This window comes from Plectropomus leopardus, chromosome 14, assembly GCF_026936395.1.
Source record: "Plectropomus leopardus strain MGB_pleo_1.0 chromosome 14, ASM2693639v1, whole genome shotgun sequence".
Taxonomy (NCBI): domain Eukaryota; kingdom Metazoa; phylum Chordata; class Actinopteri; order Perciformes; family Serranidae; genus Plectropomus; species Plectropomus leopardus.
The window spans coordinates 13812401-13832855 of NC_142189.1; the positions used below are offsets into that span (position 1 = coordinate 13812401).

The window sequence follows — 20455 nt, forward strand, 5'->3', positions numbered from 1 at the left end:
CTACCAATTTTTATGTACTTTACAAAAACACAAAGGCTAAAGGGATCTAAGCCAAATTCAAGAATTAAGATAATTGTTTCCAAATCTTGTGCTTCATGCAGGGACGTTTCTCACATGTATTGATTGGCATTAATAAAAACAACACTGCAATCAAAAAAAAAATTAAATGACACTGAAATTTCCTTCACAATATGCAAAAGTGTAGTCTTAATTAGGCACTTCGTCTAACAAAATATTTTAAAGTATATCAATTTTTTCTCAAATAAAGCACTCAGTTCTCAAGATAAAAAAAGGTTGAAAAATATCAGTAAAAAATTAATTTTCCAGTTTTACTCTCGACTCAAAAACCTGCTCTGTCTCTTTTTCTTCACTTGTTAAATACATTTCTTTTGCTTTTCTACTTCCCATCAGTCCAGTGTTTCAAAAAGACCAGTCCATTATCTCCCATCCCTCTGTGGATACAGACTATGAATTTGTTTTTAGCACGTGCATCGTTAAGTAAGACAGCTGAATCACGGGGTACACAGTAAACAATTGCGCCATTCTTTTCAATGTAGATGTATATTATCATTAAAGGTGCAGTCTGCGATTCTAGACCAATACACTTTGTAAAATGCAGTAAGTATCTCCTTACAGCTGTCTACACTGTGCGCTGGGGGAAAAAAGTGTTCATACACAGCTCTGGCTCTGTAAATAGGCCTTTTTCTCAGCAGACAGTTTGACTTGTCATTGTAGGAAAAGCACAGGTGTTACTAATGACACTAACGATGGCTTTGCTCTATTCAGGGATCCCTGTGAGACTGATAGTGAGACAGCATACACAATACCCTAGACCAGGCATGTCAAACTGGTCCACAGGGGGGCCGGTGTGGCTGCAGGTTTTTGTGCCAACCAACCAAGAGCACACAGTTTGACCAATCAACTGTCTGAAGACGGAGATCAGTTGATTAAATGAGTCAAGTCTGGTGTGCTGCTACTTGGTTGGAAACAAAACCTGCAGCCACACCGGCCCCCCTGTGGACCAGTTTGACATGCCTGCCCTAGACCCTGCAATCGAAGCAAATACATGGAGTTCAGCCATCAATAATGCCATCGCTGACACCTGTGTGTTCCCACTGGGACAAGTCACATGTCTTCCATGAAAAATGCCTATTGGATATTAAGTGGCTCGGATAAAGCCACACAACACTTCCAGCCAACAGTGGGCTTCAGGATTGTGCTCAGTACAGGGGAAAGGCCATGGGTGTAAAAGAGGCAGTGGGAGCAGAGGGACAGTAAATCTGGCAGGGTGTTTTTGGGTGTTCAATTCAAATTATGGATGTCAGTTTCAGTTAATATTGCCGGCACTAGGGATGATAATTTGATTAACCGGTTGTTTAGAATTTAGTCAAACGTGTTAAATTTAACTTATCAATCAATAGGCTGTGCACTGCTGACAATGTGTGTTTATATTGTTTAAAATAAGCAGTTTTTGTTTTCAGATAATCAAAAGTGAATTTTACCAATAATCAATAAGGACAGTGCTTACAATTTGCAACCCTACAAGGCAGTAATTATTAGCAGCGAACCAGTTATTTTTTTAAGAAAAAACACTGCAAAATAAGTTGTTTTTGTAGTTGTCTCCATTGACTAAATTGCATTTCAAATCTCTATCTATTTAGAGTTGGCAAGTTTTAATGTTTTTTTGACATCTTGTCATTTGTTTTGTTTTCTCTGCTGACAGACAACCGGCTAGCCGCTTTAACATGTGTTAACACAGTGCCCTCTGCCCACCCTCTGGTCTCCACTGGTTATCAAATGTTAGCTGTTGTGTAGTATTTTGTTGCTGTAGCTGGTGACGCAGCTAATTTGAGGATTATCGCTAGTAATGCTGTTCAGTTGGCGGGACTGTAAAGATGTAAAAAGTGTTTATATACAGTCTATGGTCCCCACCCGTTCTCCCCCCAGGTTGCCCCACTAAGTAAACGGCTTCATTTTAGCCACAAAACCCTTTATAATTGTTGACTGTGTCAGCAGTACTAGACGCGATGACACTACTAACAGAGCTAACAGTAGTCAACAAAACTTAAGGGGGGGGGTTCAAAATAAGTTAAAATAATTTAAATTAATTACTCACCAGGCAACCCGAGGTGAGCCCAGAGGATGGGCACAGTGTTTCCATAGCAACGCTGTTTGGTCGGAAAATAGACTGTATATAAAGATAGACAACACGCCCCTCTGAGCTTGAACCCCGCTACGCTAAGTTGAGGCTGTCATTTTGTGACGGTGATTTTTTTTTAGAGCCGGAGTCTGCGCAGTAGCGATATCAGCGGTGGGGGAGTTCCCGCCGAAACAGACGTCCGACCAATCGCGAGCAGCTCTACTGAAAGCGAGCGCATCCCCTATACTTCCCTATAATACATCCATGGAGCGCGTGGATTGGCTGTCACAACTGTCAATTATGGCGAAAAATCCTGTTTTTGTATAATTTAATAACTAATTAAAACCGAACTGAACTAATAACTAATTAAAACCGAAAACCGATTAACACTTAACTAACACAACTACCTTCAGTGACAGAAACTATCTTTGGGAAAAATTTATTTAGCGTGTACTTTGACTTTTTATTTTGGCCTATGTCCCATTCACTAACAAAGAGGGGCGCGCTTTATAACCTATACTGCAGACAGACCTCAGGGGGGCGATCCAGATTGAAACTATGGATGTAAATGTCAACTGTCATGTCCATCTTTATATGCAGTCTTTGGGTTGAAACAACATCATGAGCGGTATAAACCAAACAAGTGATGCCGCTAGCTACAGTTAGCACCCACCTGACCTTGGTGGTGCTCAAAACAGTAAACTGAGAGTATGCCTAACTGCCTGACCATTAACCAATTAACAGTTAACCGTAACAACCCCTGTTCAAATGTCTACAACCTCTCTCCAAAATTGCAGACTTACAGTTAAATGCAGGGACAAACCCCCGTCTCTCTGTAGAAAATCCAACTGTAATCAAACCTTCGTATGTAACAATCTGATATTTTTAGAGCTTTATCCACTCTATCTTCATCACTACAGAAACATCCTTTATCATCAGAACCAGTAGTTACCAAACAGCAATCCAAAACACATTTATTTAAAAAGGTTACCTTTGTCAAATGAAAAACAACTGTTTTTTTGATACATATCTATATAAAGATTTTTTATGCAGCTTAATATTGGTTCATTATGTACAGCAAAGTACTGTGAAAGTGCTGGGCTTTATTAAGCAACAATGCATGTAAAAAAATAATATAATACTGTTTAGAGGCAGGTCATAAGTCTTTATGCGGTATCGCTTCCTTCTCCAATCATTCCTTCAGCCTTGCCTGATTTAATACTTCACCAAACTGGGTCCACCAAATTCTGACAGCAACAGTGAACAGATTGATACAGCTGTGTCATCACAGTGCAGTTTGGCATAAACTCGGAGCAAACGTCATACTTCAATCATCCGTTATGACAGTGTATGTTGGGGCCCAACAGACACTGGTGCTCATATGAGCCTGGAGTTGCGGAGGTACTGGATGATGACCTTGTAGATGAATGTGTACTGAGACAAGGTCTGAACCATCATCATTCTCTGAGCGCGCAGCTTAAACAGGAATTTTGGGATATCCAGCGCCTGAAACAAGACAGACTTTTAGTTTTAGAGGGACGGCCATGTTTCATCTAAAAACACAGTGATGGCAAAGCAACTGAGAATATATCTACCATATGAGGTCATAATTTGGAAAAAGCTGTAATGCAGAGGTTTTAAATGAAGACGTTACCTCATTGTGCTCCAGACAGGCGATCATGATTTCAGACAAGATGACCACACCGGTCCGTCCCACTCCAGCACTGCAGTGGACGAGTACAGGTAGGTTGGTGTTCTTTGGGTCACTGATGCTGTTTGTGTGTCTCCTCACAGACTGGATCTCCTCCAGGTAGGCTGGAAAAAGACGAGAAGTCACTTGAGATTTAATCAAGTACACAATAAATACAGCAGTTGTGACACAGAGCTTCAGATACTTAAATGTTCTTTCTCATTTTTACTAGTTATCTTTACTTAAATTCCTTCAAAACTAATCTCGTATCATAGCACGATGTGGAATTAAAGGAATACTTCACCCACCTAATGACCCTTTGTATATCAATTACTCACCCACTGTTATGCTGAATTTGTAAACATTTTTCTCACATGCTTCCAGGGAATAAATAATAAAAAAATAAAAAATAAAAAAGAGAAATTCTTGATGAATTGAACTCATGCAGTGTAAGTCTTATTCATCCTGTCCTATGCTCAGTACTTCCCAAACAGACAGCCCTTTACAACATGGAACTGAACTGAAAGTGAAATTTTCTATGCTCTATTAAACCTTTTATAATCTGAGCAGATTGGCCTGATTTATTGCAAAAACATTGTCAGAAGGCAATGTGCAATTTAATAGGAAATTACCAAAAATTAGCAAGAAATAAAAAAAAACTGAAAATTAACAAAAAACAAAGAAAAAAAAGGTTAAAATAATAATAACACTAATTTATTTAAAAAATTTAAATAAAAACTTGGGGGATGAACTTCTTCTTGAATGTTGCCATCAATGCAAATGTATTTCAGTCTTCAGCTAGACGTCTGATCTTAAAAGCATGACGGCCATAAGAAGGATACGCGGACACAGATCCCACTTACTGAGGAAGCCTTTGAAGTCCTCTGGACACCCGTGGTCAGGCCAGTCTGTGTACTGCAGGTGCCAGACAGTCCTCTCTTGGCCTGTCAGGAGGTGTTTGATCCTCAGCCCTGTGGTGGCGTAGCAGCCAGACTCTGTGCGGAACCGCGTGGTGATCTTGAAGCGACCGTACGTCACTGTGTTGTGTCGTGAGCCAAGTCGGGGCCAATACCGGAAGCTCTTTTCCCGGCCGCTCTCCTGGAGGAAGCATATGACGTACAAAGAGGTAAGTCCAGGTAATGATGAGGAACAGAAAAAAAACACGGAGGTGTGAATATGTAAACAATGCACCTCTTCGGCAGTGACCATGGCGATGATGGAGACACCCTGTTCCCACACCATCTGCCAAAAGTCTGGACACGTGTTCGACAGGGGACCTTGCGTGGCGATGTAGCTCCAGTCCTGTCCACCTACTGTTATCTAATGAGACAGGAGATGAGGAGAATATTTTTAAAGTCACAATATCTCATCAGTAATTTTTCCCAAAAAAAGAGCTGGAGCAGCAGGAGGAGGAGCAATCTTTCTACTGTGTCAGATAATGAAGGAATGCATGAGACGAAGCAGCAGTCACTCCTGTATGAGTTGCATGTATCTAAGCAGCTGTAATCCACAGAAGAGTATAAATGTCTGGTTGTCAGGGCTGGACGACAGACACAGTGAAGTCAACGGGTGGAATTATTTGCTGGTGTTTTGTTGAATGTTCATTCAGACTTCAGTTTACTTGTCATGAGGAGCACTACTCAGCCTGTGTAAACATTTACATAATGTCTTTTGAAGAGGTCTGTCAAGCTCTGTCAAGAAAACATCTGAGTGAAGTCATTGCAGTTATCTCTGGTTTGCTCTTGGAGATGACAAATTTCTAACAGCTCCCTGCCTTTTAAACTGAAGAGTTGTAACACAGGGATGGTAATTTACTCGAGAGGGAGACAAGTGTTAACAAAAGGCTTCCCATAATGCAAAACTTCAGTGGCATTGAAATAATTACAGTTTCATTTCTGGAACATGGCTTTCCATTTTGAAACTTATTTATTTAATTCCAAATTCTCCCAAATTCTGAAATGCTTCCATTGTTTGAAATGCAAACTCTGTGTCAACTCAAAAATATTCTCTTAAGTATTCAAGAAGCAGATGTGAACAGCTGTTCCAAACTAAACCAACTGATCTAATATCAAAAAGTGGCAACACATTTCTGTATGTACGTTTTTTTTCATTTATGCGAGGAGATACCATTGATTAAAAAAAAGTCACTGTTAACTCATTAAGTCCACATGACATCACTACAAGAACACTATAGAGGACATGGCAATATAAGAGTAGTGTCATTGACTTGTCCATTATTGTATTCATCACACTGTAATATGGTTTTAATTGGATTTTGCCATTATTGCCCAACCCTACATTCACAGAAATAATAAATTATAGAATTAACTACATTTTAAAAACTGAGCCCTGACTTTAGTGATGATAAAGTCATCATGAGCCCTGTCATTGTCAGCAAAATATTTATCCTAACTGTGTAGGGGCTTTGTTGTCTGAATAATGTCAAGTTAAAATCATGTTCAAGTTATGTGCCAAAACAAAAGTGGTGTGTCATGTTCACACTTAACACAGAAGCACCCCGATATGTCAGCAGTCGCCCGACCACTCACACCAGAAGCGCATTTCTTTGTCTCCGTCAGCAAGCAATTCTTTTCCTCTGCTTTTAATTACAAATAGAGCTCTCTCTCTGTCTGCTTGTGTGTGTGTGTGTGTGTGTGTGTGTGTGTGTGTGTGTGTGTGTGTGTGTGTTTAAACACAACTGATGAATATGTGGAAGCATATTTTCACCATTAAATAAAACTGATGTGAACGCAGCATTATGACACATCTCTGCACAACTTACTTTAATATGTGATGCATTGATGTACCCTGTGTTATTCTCTTTAGTGGGAACCAGCTCCACTCGGGTGTCGTCATAAGGCAGGACGTCCTGGAAGCGATTTTTGTCTGCACTCTCCGGCAGCTGGGCGATGGTGCATTCCCCCGCTGGACGTCGCCTTGGGATGCTCTCATACTCCTTCAGCAGCTCTCCCCTCTCCATATGTTGCTCCAGCACTTTACACTAACACACACACACACAAACAAGGGAAAAGTAAATACATCACTGTCATGGAAAATGCCATACTGACTCCTAAACAATTTTACATCATTTTGACTTCCTCAGGCCGAAACAATTTATAATAACACACAATGTGGTGAGATGTGCATTATCATTCCCTGGTCTCTTGTCAAACTGAATCATAGTGAGACTGTGCATGACACATTTTGATTATTAACAAACGTGAAAATTATGTTAACATCCCAGTGAAAAGTGGATCATAAAATACATTTGCAGCTTTGTAGCACTTTAAAACAAATGATAAACATAAGAGGCATATGTGCACAGTCTGCAATTGTGAATTACATTCTGTTACTTTAGTTTTACTTTCTGTTACTCTAGAAATATTCTGAGTTGTGCTTGCTATAGGAGGATAGTTTTTAATGGTGAATGATGTTGCCGCAGAAAATTTCGGATGCAAAATCTGTGAGAAAATCTTTAAAAAATTATCATATTTTTGTCCAAATCTCTAAAAAACTGACAATGTGTAGCACAATTGACAAGTTAGTTTTGAAGCTGTTGAAACACCAAAGTGAGATGCAGTATTATCATTTTGACAAAATTTGCAGCAGTTGAATTTTGTGTATGTAAATGTATAAAATGGTATGCAAACAACTATTTGTTGAAAATTCCTCTGTGTGTGTGTTTGTGAGACATTTGGGAATCTCCCGTAGGCTCATGGATGACATCTCGTCAACGGTGACAACCTGATCGGCTGAAGAGCTAATCATTTTTTCATGTCTAGAATTTATCTCTACTGTCTAACCATCAAGCATCAAGATTAAAAAGGCTGACCAGTTCAGCTGTGCGTTAACGTCTGGAACAAGAGTATTGACTAAGACTTGCTCCTTCATGTATCCCACACAACAAGGCCTCACCTCTCAGGGTGTTAATAATACCAACACAACAAGCTCATGCTGGTAATGAGCTTTTCATTAACAGCACACAAGCAACATGTGACAAGAGTTTCTATTGCCTAAACTACATTTACATCTGCATTTGCTTTACAAAACATTCATGGAGCAAATAACTGACAAAATCAAAAAGAGCCCTACCCTCTCGTCATTAGAGGCTCGTTCAGGCTCATCCTTGGTCTCTTCATGCATTGGCTGCCTGGACATTGACAGGCCATTAAGGTGGGCCAGCTTCAGAGGGCCCATCTTCTTCACCTCTGACCTAGCTCCTTTCTTCATGCCCTGATATGACAACAGTGTAGAGACAGATAAAAATGAGAATGACCGTGTGTGAGTCGTGCTGCGAGGGAGTAAGTATACAAGAGGGGAAGGACAGCAGAGCCTCGCTGCGTGTTTTCTCAGTGAATGTCACCGGTCCGGTTTTCCAAGGTACATTCTTTCAGTACTAGTCAAGGTGAGCTTGACTGCGTCATTCGAAGCTGGCCACTGAACATACCTCTAATACTTTGTAAATGCATACTCGTGACCATGATATGAAGACTTTGGAGACAGTGACTTCTTTAAGGTATAACAGTGCAGCTAGAGAGCAATTTAAAGCTGGAGTGTGACTGAATGTTATGTTAACCAAAAATTTGAGTAAAACTGCTAACTAAAACTTTAACTCGCTGCTAAATCATCAATCATGCTTAAATGCACATTAAAAAGGTCTAGAAATTCTTAGAAAAGACAATTATGATATCTTTTCGAGGACGAATAGGCAAATATCTCAATTTCTTCATTTTAAAATGTTGATTAATTATGTTAAGTTTATCAGAATCAGAAATTCTTTACTGATCCAGGGTAGGAATTGTGGTTCGTTGGGGTCACTCTGATGCCAATCATAGAGAATTACAGAAAGCAGTAAGTACAAGCACAAAGTATTTAAAAATATAAAATACAAATACCTTAATAATAACAGCAATTAGCACTAGTATGTGAATATTTAAAATTATGAATATGTATAATGTGCTGATAGTGTAAAGCGTGTAAAAATGTAAAACTATGTGCCTTATGCTACAATACAATTTATAAAAAGTATGTTAAGTAAGAAATAGAACTTTACATGAATAATAATCATAATTTAATATAATGGGGAAGAGGACTCACCGGAGGAGGCAAACCTTCGACTGTTTTCTTCCCAGGAGGCACGTCAGACACAGGCCTCTTCTTGAAGTCTTTCTTGGTCTTCTGTTTGGCCTGTCCACTCAGGTCTCCCTCGGAGACCGAGGGCATAATCCTGGGCTGTCGTAAATCCGACAGCAGGTACAGAGGCTCGCCCTCCTGGATGAGGGGGTGAACTTTGTAAGCCAAGGAGCTGGTTATAGAAGGGTCAAGAGAGGAGCCTATGGGATATGCGGGGGGTGGCTCTATGGGAGTCTGTTGCTGAGTCGTCAGGGACGACAGAGATGTCAAACTGTGATGCTGCTGTGACAGCTGGTCGGGAACCGCCGCTGCTACTGCATCCTGAGAGAGCGGAGTGTGACGTCCACTGTCATCCTCGAACTCTTCTTCTTCACCGCTGCTGTGAACCAGCATTGTGGCATCTGAAAGGGACTTTTTATGTCCATACTGCACGTCCTCCTTAATGTCACCCCTGTCCCCTGTCTTTGTACGTTCCAAAAACACGTTGAGCTGGGAGCCCTGAGAGCGGCCGCCGCGTGGGACCGGAGGAGGTGTGGCTGTTTCAGCTGCTGAAGAAGACACAGTCCGCTCTTTGACCCTCATCCCCTCGAGGCTGTGAGCTAGTCCAGCGATCTCGATAGAGTTACGCTTCTGAGCGTGGTATGGGTGTCTCTGTGGGGGTCCGCTAAAAAGAGGCTCTGAAACTTCCTGTAAAGAGTGGGCAACAGGCAGGCTGTCCTCTTGGAACGTCTGGACTGAGTGATGCACGCGCCTCGTGATGATCAGGTCTGGGTTGCTACTGCTGACATACAGGTGGCGCGACAGGTCAGGTGTGCTGTTGGCAGGCCGAGGGTGGGCGTACGGATAGGGTGGAGGTGGTCGGTAAACGTGTGTTCTCATTATGTTCGGGGCTGGATATTCCTGTGCCTGTTGTAACTGGACATTAGTGAGCTCCGGGACGCTAACCGCCCCCACTACGGGCCTCCTCTCTGTGGGGTAGGGGTATGGAGAGGGGCTGTGGAAACTGGAGCCCAGATGGAAGGGGTAATGGTGGTGTTGTGCTGCTCCACCATGCTCCCCTCTGATCTCTGGTTGGCTGTAAACTAACGGGTCTGGTCTGCTGTAGGCGTATGAGTTTCCAATGTTCAGGTTCCTCATGGAGTGGCTCTGCCGGTGCTCTTGGGACAAAACCATCCCTCCTCCTGCTCCCCGGTTCTTCTGACGCATCACCGACTCATAATCAGGAGTGGCGCGGTATGAAGGTGGGATGAGAGCGCTGTGGCGATGCGTGGGGATGTAGTCTGGCCTGGTGATGTCACTTGTGATGGAGGGGTTGGAGGACATGGGTGAGGGCTGATGGTAGTGCTGGGGGTTGGTTAGAGAGCTGGTGCTGTGGGCGCTGTACACACTGCCATTACGTAAACGCCCTCCGCTGCTGTATTCCAGAGGAGAGCAGTCCAGACTGGTCTGGGAGTGGTAGTAGTAACCGTTCTGACTGTTCATGTACAGATTGTCTGTGAGAGAGCAAATTAACAAGAAATCCTAAGACGGGCAATGGAAAGCAAATTACAAAACACTACTATTAGGGCTGAGCAATAAATCAATATTATATTGATGTTGTGATATGAGACTAGATGTTGTCTTCTGGATATTGTAATTTCTCAAGTATTGTCTTTTGCTTGTACTACATTACAGTAAAGTGATCTAATTCTCTATACTTAGAAGACTGCTTTAGTATTGCCTTTACTATGGCTAATTCAATTAGTTGATTAGTTATCAATTATTAAATTAATCGTCAACTAATCTGACAATCGATCAGTCAGTTTGAGTAATTTTTAAGATAAATAACAGTAAGCATTCTCTGACAACAGTTTTTTAAATGTGAATACTTGTTGTGTACTGTTTTCTTTCCTTTTCTTTGACAGTCAACTGAATATCTTTGGGTTGTACACAAAACAAGACATTTGCAGACATCATAGTGCACTTGGAAGAACACTGATCAGAATTTTTTTTTTACCATTTTCTGACATTTTTAGCTAAAGAACCAATCGAGAAAATAATCGGGAGATTAATGGACAATAAATTGTTAGTTGCAGCCATACACTTAACCTGCTAAGTCATTTTATCCACCTTACTGATGATTAAATACCAAAATGTAAAATCTTGTTAAAATATTATGTGAAAGCACAGCAAACCTACAATATTGTTGCAATATCGATACTGAGGTATTTGGCAAAAAAATATCAGGATATTTTTTTCTCACCCAGCTTTAAATACAAAATTAAATTATAGCTGAAGACAAGGCAAATAAAATATTTCTACATTAGCATCATGTATTAACTTCAAATGTTGTTCCATGCACTCATTTTCAGGTTCCTAGCTGCAAGACACTTTCTATACAGTAGTTACCTTGTGATGATGTGTAAGGCTCTGTGAAATGACCATTGTAGTGCATCTGTGGAGGGGGCATCATGTACGCCTGAGGCTTTGGCTGCAAACCAACATCAGAGGGATTCAGTTACGGCTCATATGATCTCAATACTGTCCTAGAGCATAGAAGTAAACATGCATTTGAAAATGTGAAGAGTGTGAGGATGGACATTACCAGAGAAATTCTGGTAGAGGATCTCCGTCTGACCGGGTTCACAACTGTAGGCTGGGTTTGGCTGTTGAGGGAAAAAATGTGGGTCAAAAAAGATGACCTAACAAAAATAATACTAGCACTAATAATACGTCTTCCAAAACTTTACTTTGCCCTTTTGCCATTTAACTTTGAGAGTGCAAACACACACACACACACACACAGTGCAAACCAGGTCAAGTCCATCAAACTCAAAAAACATATCGCTCAGCTCTTCTCCAGTAAACAATGCAACATTTTTGCTAAAATACACCAGCAAGCATAGTGTAATGGAGAACAGGTGTGCAATGTGTTTTAAGTATGATCTACTTGTACTTGTTGTTTTGTTAAAACTTAACTGAACACATGAAGACAAATAAAAACTAAATAAAATACAGACTGTATATATATCAGCAGTGTAACAGTACACTAAAGTCACTGTTCGGTTCATACATTACTATGTTTCTTTTCATTTAGTCTTACTGTCAAGGATGTTTCAAAATCCTTAGACTGAGAAGGCATTTTGCCCCATGGCGACTTTGGTGTTAATAATAAACCAAATATGTGCATTTGCTTTACTTGGATGAAAAAACACCACATGCTTTACAACCCAAGGCCCATTTGAGATATGTAGTGGAGAACCTGTTTGCTTTGGCATTGTTGGCTAAGCAATCAGGATGGGTGTCGGCACCTGCTTGCCATACTGTTGCTCACCCCTTATTAGAAGGCAGAGAGGGACGAGAGAGCATTGGAAAGCGAGGAAAGGATAGAGTGAGAAGGGACTTCTGGGAGCCCTCAGAAGGCAGGGGGTCACACTCCTCTCTGAAGAGAGAGGAGGAGAGGAGGATAGAAGTAAGGCTACACCAAAGAGGAGACACATGCAGGAGACGACAAGGAACAAAGAGACAGGAACTGGGATAGACATGTTAACAAAAAAAACACTTACAGGCTACTCTTGTTAATCTTATAAAACTTCAGTCTGGCCAGACACATCCGGCAGACATATTTGGAGGTTTCCATGTCTTCCTAAACAAAGAAGGAGAAGAAGAATCATGAGACTGTGTGGCAATTAGTACAGAAGTGGTGTTTGCTTAGTTATCTGAAAGCAAAGCCATTCCTGTGTCTGCCCTCACATACTTCTACATTGAGTTTCAGCAGTTGGTATGCGACTTTATGACCCACACATGCGTAACATACCCAAACAAACCCACTTTCAGCCACACCCACGCACAAACACAGGTGTATTGTTTGGTTTAGCTGATGCTAAGCTCTACGACATCAGCAATTTCCAATTCTGCTAAATCAAATAAGAGACTGGAATGTCCCAGGGGACGGGGAGAGGAGAGAAGGTGTGATGGCGGTGGAGACTTACGGTCTGGAACTGAACACTCTCCTCTCTGTTGGCTAGCTCCAGGACAAAGAAGGACCTGTTGTGACTCATGTTGTTAATTTCATTCCACCTACACAGCCAATTAAAGCACGGTGGCAGAGAGAAAGAGAGGGGGGAAAAACACATGATGTCATGGCAGCCACAAAACCTTGCAGCATTTTTAAAAGAGACTGTGGCACTGCTTTAACAATGCATAATGAAAACCATACACATGTGGCAGTCCATCAAAAAGGAATGTACTACCCATAATGGTATGTACTGTAGACAGATACAGCTCAGCCAAGTTCAAGAAAGTACACTTAATCACTAAACTGACAGATAATACTCACAAAATCCTTATCAGCTCACACAGTCTACCTGACTCATTTCCTCTTGGGCCACATTCAGGTCTAGAGAGCATTAATGAACATTACAGGAGACAACCTTGTCTAAGAATAGCTGTGAGCTGTGCCCCAAAACTCATTCCATACTAACAAAATCATCTAATTCAATATAATTACTGCTCAAAATTGACCACACTACACTTTCATTCTTCATAGTTAGAAGTAGATCATATTTTAGGATGGTAAAGCATTGCTTTAATGGTCAAACAAACATCCTCCAATTTCTTTGAGACTTTCGGGCTGAAACCAACAATTATTTTTATTATCAACTAATCTACCCATTATTTTGGGACTTGTCTTGTCTACCATATGTGTATCTCAATCCCTCCAGTCACAATGGTTATCAGAATTCTCAGATTTGATTGGCTGAGTAGCATTAAGTAATGTGATTTAACACATGCAATTGCTCTGTGACTTTCCTGGTCGCTAGACCAGTAGGAAAAATGCTGCGCCAGTTAAATACACGATACCTGGTGATTCATGCATAGGTTCATGTACAGTTTGCGGCTCTACTGGACTTACCTGAATAAAAGAAGCGGCCTGCCATTTTTGTGCTTGACAAAGATGCCATCAAGGCAGGATCCCATGGAAACATCTGTGCCTGTACTGTCCTGTTTACATGAAAGGACATGATAAAGTTATTCAGAACAGTCTGTTAAGTGAAAGAATCCAGACAGACAATTCGCAGCTTAAGAGTTCAGATTCCAGTAAACCAACGTCATGCCTCTTCAACATGTGGGCTGTTGAGGATCGCAGGCTGGACCTCGTAAAAACCTACCTTGGCTTGATAGCTTTCCTGGCCATAGCCTTCCATTTTCTCCACCTCCTGCATGTACAACATCTCTGCCTCTGGAGCTGATAAACCCCTAAAAAAAGACAAACATGGCGACAAAAACATGAAGAAAAAGCAATCTTCAAAACTCATTAAACTTATGTGAAACACCTATACAGGAACACTAACAAGCCAAGCAATGCATAAACATATGGTATTTTTAAAAAGGACATTTGGAGTTAACATTTAGAACACAGTGATAAAAAAATTGCCTGGTACCAGGCCAGATTTATTACAACTATTCACTCTGTGTAGGTTTAAATCACAGGAGATGGTTTATACGTGGCCTCGTGAGATTCTAAGTAAAACCAGATGATGAAATATAGTAGAAGGCAATATAATAATAGGCATAATAAAGGCAAATTGCCTAAATAGATGCAAAAGGACTGTGTCTGTGCAGTATGTAAAGCTGTTTGTCTGTTGATCCAAAAACAGAACAGACAGGCCGATGCTGAGAACATCTGCTCACCTGAAGGACTGATAATGAAGAGCCACTTTCTGAGTGGCCTCTTCCAGCACTCGCTCATCCTGGATCCAGTCCTGCAAAGACAACAGTCAGGATTGATAAAATGTTGGTATCAAAACACAAGTGAGCATATGACTGAAAAAAAAATATAAAAACATATTGCTTACAATGGGGAACAGCGCAAACTTCTGGAGGAACTCCTGGGAATCATATCGGTTGAAGTCTCCAAAATCAGCTGCAAAAAAAAGACACACTAAATGAGTAAATGCACCGAGGCATACTTTGCATCTTGCTGCTCTCTGAATAAACTCTATTGCATGCCCATTTCTGCATTTAGTACAAGGCAAAATAAACATTCAAGAATTGCAGAATGGTGCAATGCCTTTGGGAAAGCTGCAGTGCGTGATGACAAGATGAACTAATTTTAGGAGAGGAGGGGCCCGTTTGTTAAGAAAGGGAACTGCTTCAACGTCTGACAACGTAGAGATCCAAAACTACTGCCAGTTTCAGGCTGCCTGCTGGCAACATTCACAGCTATGTTGGGTATCCCAGGCATCAGCACTGCTCCTCAGCTACAACTGCCCTTCACTCCAAAATACCCCAGGCAGGGACAGGAAACAGGAACTACCCAGCAGCACATTAACAGCATAAAAGTAATGTGTGCATGACAACTTAAGCCCAAACTTAAGAGAACCTGCAATATAGTTTCTTAAGGCTTTTCTTCATATGCACACACTGCTCAGTCATTTGACCATGGCTGTAGGAGTAAGTGATCTCAGCAGCTCTGCTATGCTAACACCCAGGTCGGTAAGTTGCAGCGCCTGATTTAACTTTGCCAGCAGCGTCTGAGATTCTTCTGGCTGGGCAACTGTTGGAGGACGTGTCAGAGCTAAAGCTCACGCAAGGGGAGTTCTCTCTCTCTCTCTCTCTCTCTCTCACACACACACACACACACACACGACCATTTTAACAGACTTGTTTAGGTTTAATGGTGCTTGTTAAGTGCTGTGTATTGCAAGAATCTTGAAAACATTCATATAAATCCTTGGATAAGTGACTGAACAGAGGTTTCAGACAAACTATGCCAGCAGGCATTTTGGACATATATGTTGTTCACAACAACAATTTATAAAAAACAATCTCAATCCCATCAAGCCTAAAATCCCGTTTATAACTGTGCTTTGAGAAGAAACTAAGTTTTGGATGCAAAAACAAATTTCCTCCTTCTCCGATGAGGATTAACAGGTAACAGTTTGAGAATCAAGAGGATTATTGTAATTTACTAACACCCTAACCCTAGCAAGCTTGCACAGTTTGACAAAAACCTAAATGAACTATGACAAGCCCATTAAAAATAGTTCCAGTGTTTCTAGTGCAATATCAATCAATGCAAGGGGGAGTTTCATATTTCAGAAGTTTCAAGATTTATGGACAATTGCTGTGTAATTGCGCCACTGATTAATTTGCCAAACACATAAAGCTGCTGCAATCCCCGCAGAAAGATTCATGCCAGGAAACACCGGGCTTGTCAACCTTAAGTTTCACACACAGTTTTGTGCATCCATATTACCTTGCACTGCCAGGCTAGCTAAACGAATAGCTTGTTCCAAGGTGCATGAGATCCTGCCCTCCAGAACATCCTTCTTCAGCTGTAGGTAATACTGGTATCTGTGGGGGAAGAAAGGGTTACTTAGAAATGCAGCCAATTATGACAACTTTGTTCAGGTCTACGGAAACAGCTGAAAAGTTATAACAAAGGAAAACTTCTTAAATATAGCAGTATTAAAATAACTTATGTAAATGATTAATACCTGATACCCACCTATTAGGAATTAAGTATTAAAAGAGAAGGACAGGGAGAGGGAAGAAGACACCTATGAACATAAGCTGCTTCACCAACTTCTTGCCCTGTAGGTCACATTAACCTGGCCAGGCTTACTTACACAGACGAAACAAAAAACACTTGGCTGCACTAAATTATACTAATTTCACTCATTTTATAACTAAATTGTATAACTTTTTGACTTCTGTTTGTAAAGATAAATTTTCACTGTGCTTAGAGAAGACACCTCGTATCACTGATGGAACATCACCTTGTGATCTCCTGTTGCAGCTGGGTGACACTGGGTATGTAAAACACGACTCCAAAGTAAACGGTGGGCTCCAGCCCATACTTGTCCAGCTGCTTTTTCAGCGGCTTCTCCAAGTCAATCCATCTTTGCTGGTTCTGCTTGTTGAAGTACCACAGGCTGAAGTATGTTATCTAACAAGCAAAGAAAGCAAACACAATTATTACACCTGAACGACATCGCGATCAAGGACAACTTGACTGTCTTCCACAACAATTTTGGTAGAACTATCTTGTAATAAACTAGCAGGAGTGCACACGTATCAATACTTATATTATGTATTAAACTTCAGAATAATTATGTGACTGCTTAAGATCAATATCACGTCTCCCTTTTAGTCACTTCTCAAAAGCACATATCTGCAGGTCTTCTCCTAACCATCTAAAAAACTTTGCTGGCACTCCCTGTTCAGTCTTGTGACTGATTGAACATCTCATAATGAACACCGGTAAGAAATGTAACCCCTGTAGGCTTGCTGTTTACCAAAGAAAATTTAGCTAAAAGAGACCTACTGTGATGTGCAGCCACTCTCAAACCACTACTTTGAGAATATCTTGCCTACATAACTGTTTTTCACCAGTTAGTACTTGTTAGCAACTATGAGTAACCATTGTGTTAACATTACTCAAATGTTTTTTTTATAATATTGTGAAGTAATAATCACCTGAAGCACAGAAAATAACAAGGACATGCATCTAATTTCTTTAGCTGTAAATTGTCCACGACCAAAGTAGGGGTGTTGACACACACACACACACACACACACACACACACACATATAGTATAATATGAATAATAGTAATATTGCGTAAATAATTAGGCGCCTCTTAAATCATCTCTTTCTTTTCGTTCTTACTTTGGCTCTTTCTCCACTTCCCTACACTCACATTTTGAGTGTAATTCATTTACCAAAAAAACAGAGTAAACAAAGTTAAAGATGAATCTCACTGAAAGCATTGCCATTTCTACCCCACTATATTCCATAGATATTGCAATAATACTGTTATTGTGATTTATTTTGGCCACGATAACTGTGTGTTAAAAATCAGATATTGCACCAGCCTTGGTTAATATAAACAAATTATGGTCCTCATTAAATTTTACCAACATCAGGCTGAAGCATAACATAGACTTTCAAATAGTATGCAGTGTGATTATGAACTTTGGCTGTCTGATCACTGAAAAAAATATTAGTACTAGTCTTAATAATAAAAATCTCTCTTCTAAATCATTTACAGTTATAACAGCTGTATAACCTTTCTACCACAGACTGACTAATAACCATACGATTGCAGAAAAAAGCCATGTGACATGAAAAACAAACAGCACAGCTACTGCACCCTGCACACAAGAAAAGCTCTAAATGAGGGTGGAGTCCTGTCACCAACACTGCTGTCCAGACCAATGACCAATGCGGCAAAATAACAGACACCGTCATATAGTGCAATCTCCTCAGCCTGGTCAGTATATTGAGCAGTCTCAACTGTTCATTTGGGGTGCAACTGGAAATGACAGCATCTCTTTCAGCTCATGACTAACAGGTGGTTTTCATTGTGTGACCATAGTGACCAAATGCAGACATGAAGCTCCAGACATTATTCAGTTCTGACTCACAGCTGTTTTTTTCTGGCGTTTTGTCAATGCTTCGTGAGAGCAAGCACTTCTGTATGAATGAGAACTTGGAAAACATGCAGTATAAGTTTGTGAATCTGAGTGATGAGCTTGTTGCATGTTTGTAAATACATATTCCTTGAATGTGTCATAAGGACAGAGATTATGTCATATGAGTAATCAATGACAAACTGGTTATCTCAGTTTCTGTTGACCTGCTTACCAGTTCTCAGTAAAAATGTGACCAGAGGACAACCTTGGACTTGTGGTGTTTCTCAAAAAAACTCTTCAAGAGCAATCAATCAGCACTTACATTGCATAAAACACATACATACCTCTCTTAACTCAAGTCTCTGAGCAACTGCCTCCAAACATTCCTGTCCGGTGCTCTCCACTGAAAGTGTAAACTCAACAAACTCTCCATTGAGCAGCTGAATCCGAGTGACAAGACAGCTCTTACTTGAAACAGTATACCTTCGAGTCCTTTTGAGTTTTAAGCCAAATGGCAAGGGCATGTTTCACACTTCTTCAATTGGAAGACCTTCACTTAGTCCAGAGAAATTATTCTCCTTACTGTCATCTCGAAAACTGGGTTAATGTTACAAGTCATGAGGTTCATCATCAGCAGACAGATCTGGAAAAAATGAGAGAAGAAACATCTTAATACATAACGAAAACACCACAGTTCACAAGAAAGGATGTGCAACATTGCAAACTTGAAAAAGGGGGGATGCAAAACAGGATCAATCACAGCCTTAGTGGTCACACTCATGACTAAAGGACACTTTTGTATAATCTTGCCACGGTCTGTCACCCTAAAACAGCCGCCAGACCAGACAAACACAAGACTTATCGTAAAGTAATCCTCTTAAATGCGGCATTTTGTTTAAAATTACGTTACCTAACTTGGCTATCTCGGATTTACTATGGGGGGGGGTTATCATAGGCTACCTGACATGTAACTAACATAGTCCATACCATGTTTGCAGTCCTTTTCCTAAATTGTGGTTTAATGAATCCCTTTTCAGTGAATAGTCTGATCCAAACTGATTCAATACGCAGCAAGCTGTCGAAAACAACTATGCAAAATCCCTGTTGCCTTTCTTCTCAAACAGACATGCAGTTTATTACAAATATATAGCAAGGTTGCTAACATAAACAAAACGACCAAAGAAGTTTGTTCTCATTATTCGAAATGTTAAGGAGTTACTTTCTACTTTTCACCTGTAGTTACTTCATTTAAACAACTTTACCCCTTAACTACAACTAGCGTAATATTAGCTTAGCGTGCTAACTTATGTTCCAGCAAATAGACGGCACCCTTGGGAAGCTGACGTCGCCGGTAAATATTTTGGGCCAAAAAAATGTTAACGTTACCGTTAGCCATCAGTTGCAATATGGTAGTCCAGCTAGGAATCGGTCCGTGGGGGTTTTGCCATCGATGTCAATGGATTAGGCTACTTTATAGGTGTTTTTCGTGATTAAAAACAGACAGTTTGTCTGTAGTTTGTTTGTGGATCCAAACTATAGCAGCACCCCATGCCTCTTGGTCCAACAGTTCACTCAAGTTCCAAGCGTGTTTCGCTTCCTGGGATTGGTAGAGCAACAAGCGCATGCCGTCTACATCCGCGGCTCTATAGCTCATATAACTGTGCTCCAACTATTAATAAACTACAACTGTATATTTAAGTGTGATCTGGGATTTCAATAAATGTATACAAAATACAAAGTTTGCCTTACTTTTTAGATTAATCGCTTTTAAAATGTACTGTAGTGCCTCTGTGGCGGAGGAATACATGGAGGTTTTCGGAGCTATGACATCAGACAGCTGGAATGCAGAGCGGTGAAAATGCCAGAAATGGGACAGCTGGCCGGAGCTGCTGGCCGCTGACCTGTCTGTTTACCTTTTACATCGACTGACAGCTGTAATCGCAAGCACTGAATATTGTGCAATGACTAAAAAGTTCCCCTCTGTTATAGTTTGCAAAATGGCTCAACTCATAATCCTTAAATGTGGTATGAATAGCCGCGCTTGTTTTTCCTGCAGATTGCAGGCGGGCTGAAAGAAATGAGTCCATAAAA

The 20455-nt window shown here is 40.7% G+C and overlaps 1 protein-coding gene across 2 annotated transcripts; it reads right to left on the reverse strand.

Annotated features, from left to right (window-relative positions):
- Nucleotides 1-1671: 1671 nt before the first annotated feature.
- ptpn21 (protein tyrosine phosphatase non-receptor type 21) lies at nt 1672-19953 on the reverse strand. 2 transcript variants are annotated; one of them, XM_042500207.2, is made up of 20 exons: nt 19751-19953; nt 18709-19007; nt 16727-16896; nt 16204-16301; nt 14801-14868; nt 14637-14707; nt 14114-14201; nt 13858-13946; nt 12935-13022; nt 12509-12588; nt 12277-12384; nt 11548-11608; nt 11352-11433; nt 8928-10456; nt 7923-8063; nt 6613-6831; nt 5022-5150; nt 4694-4928; nt 3795-3955; nt 1672-3646 (listed from the first exon to the last, which is right to left on the reverse strand). In XM_042500207.2, exons 2-20 carry the CDS (start codon nt 18886-18888, stop codon nt 3518-3520), a joined length of 3726 nt encoding a protein of 1241 aa, XP_042356141.1. In that variant the 5' UTR covers nt 18889-19007; nt 19751-19953; the 3' UTR covers nt 1672-3517. The 2 variants fall into 2 exon arrangements, with proteins under 2 accessions (XP_042356141.1, XP_042356142.1); XM_042500208.2 differs by lacking the exon at nt 12277-12384.
- Between the last annotated feature and the right edge of the window lie 502 nt (nt 19954-20455).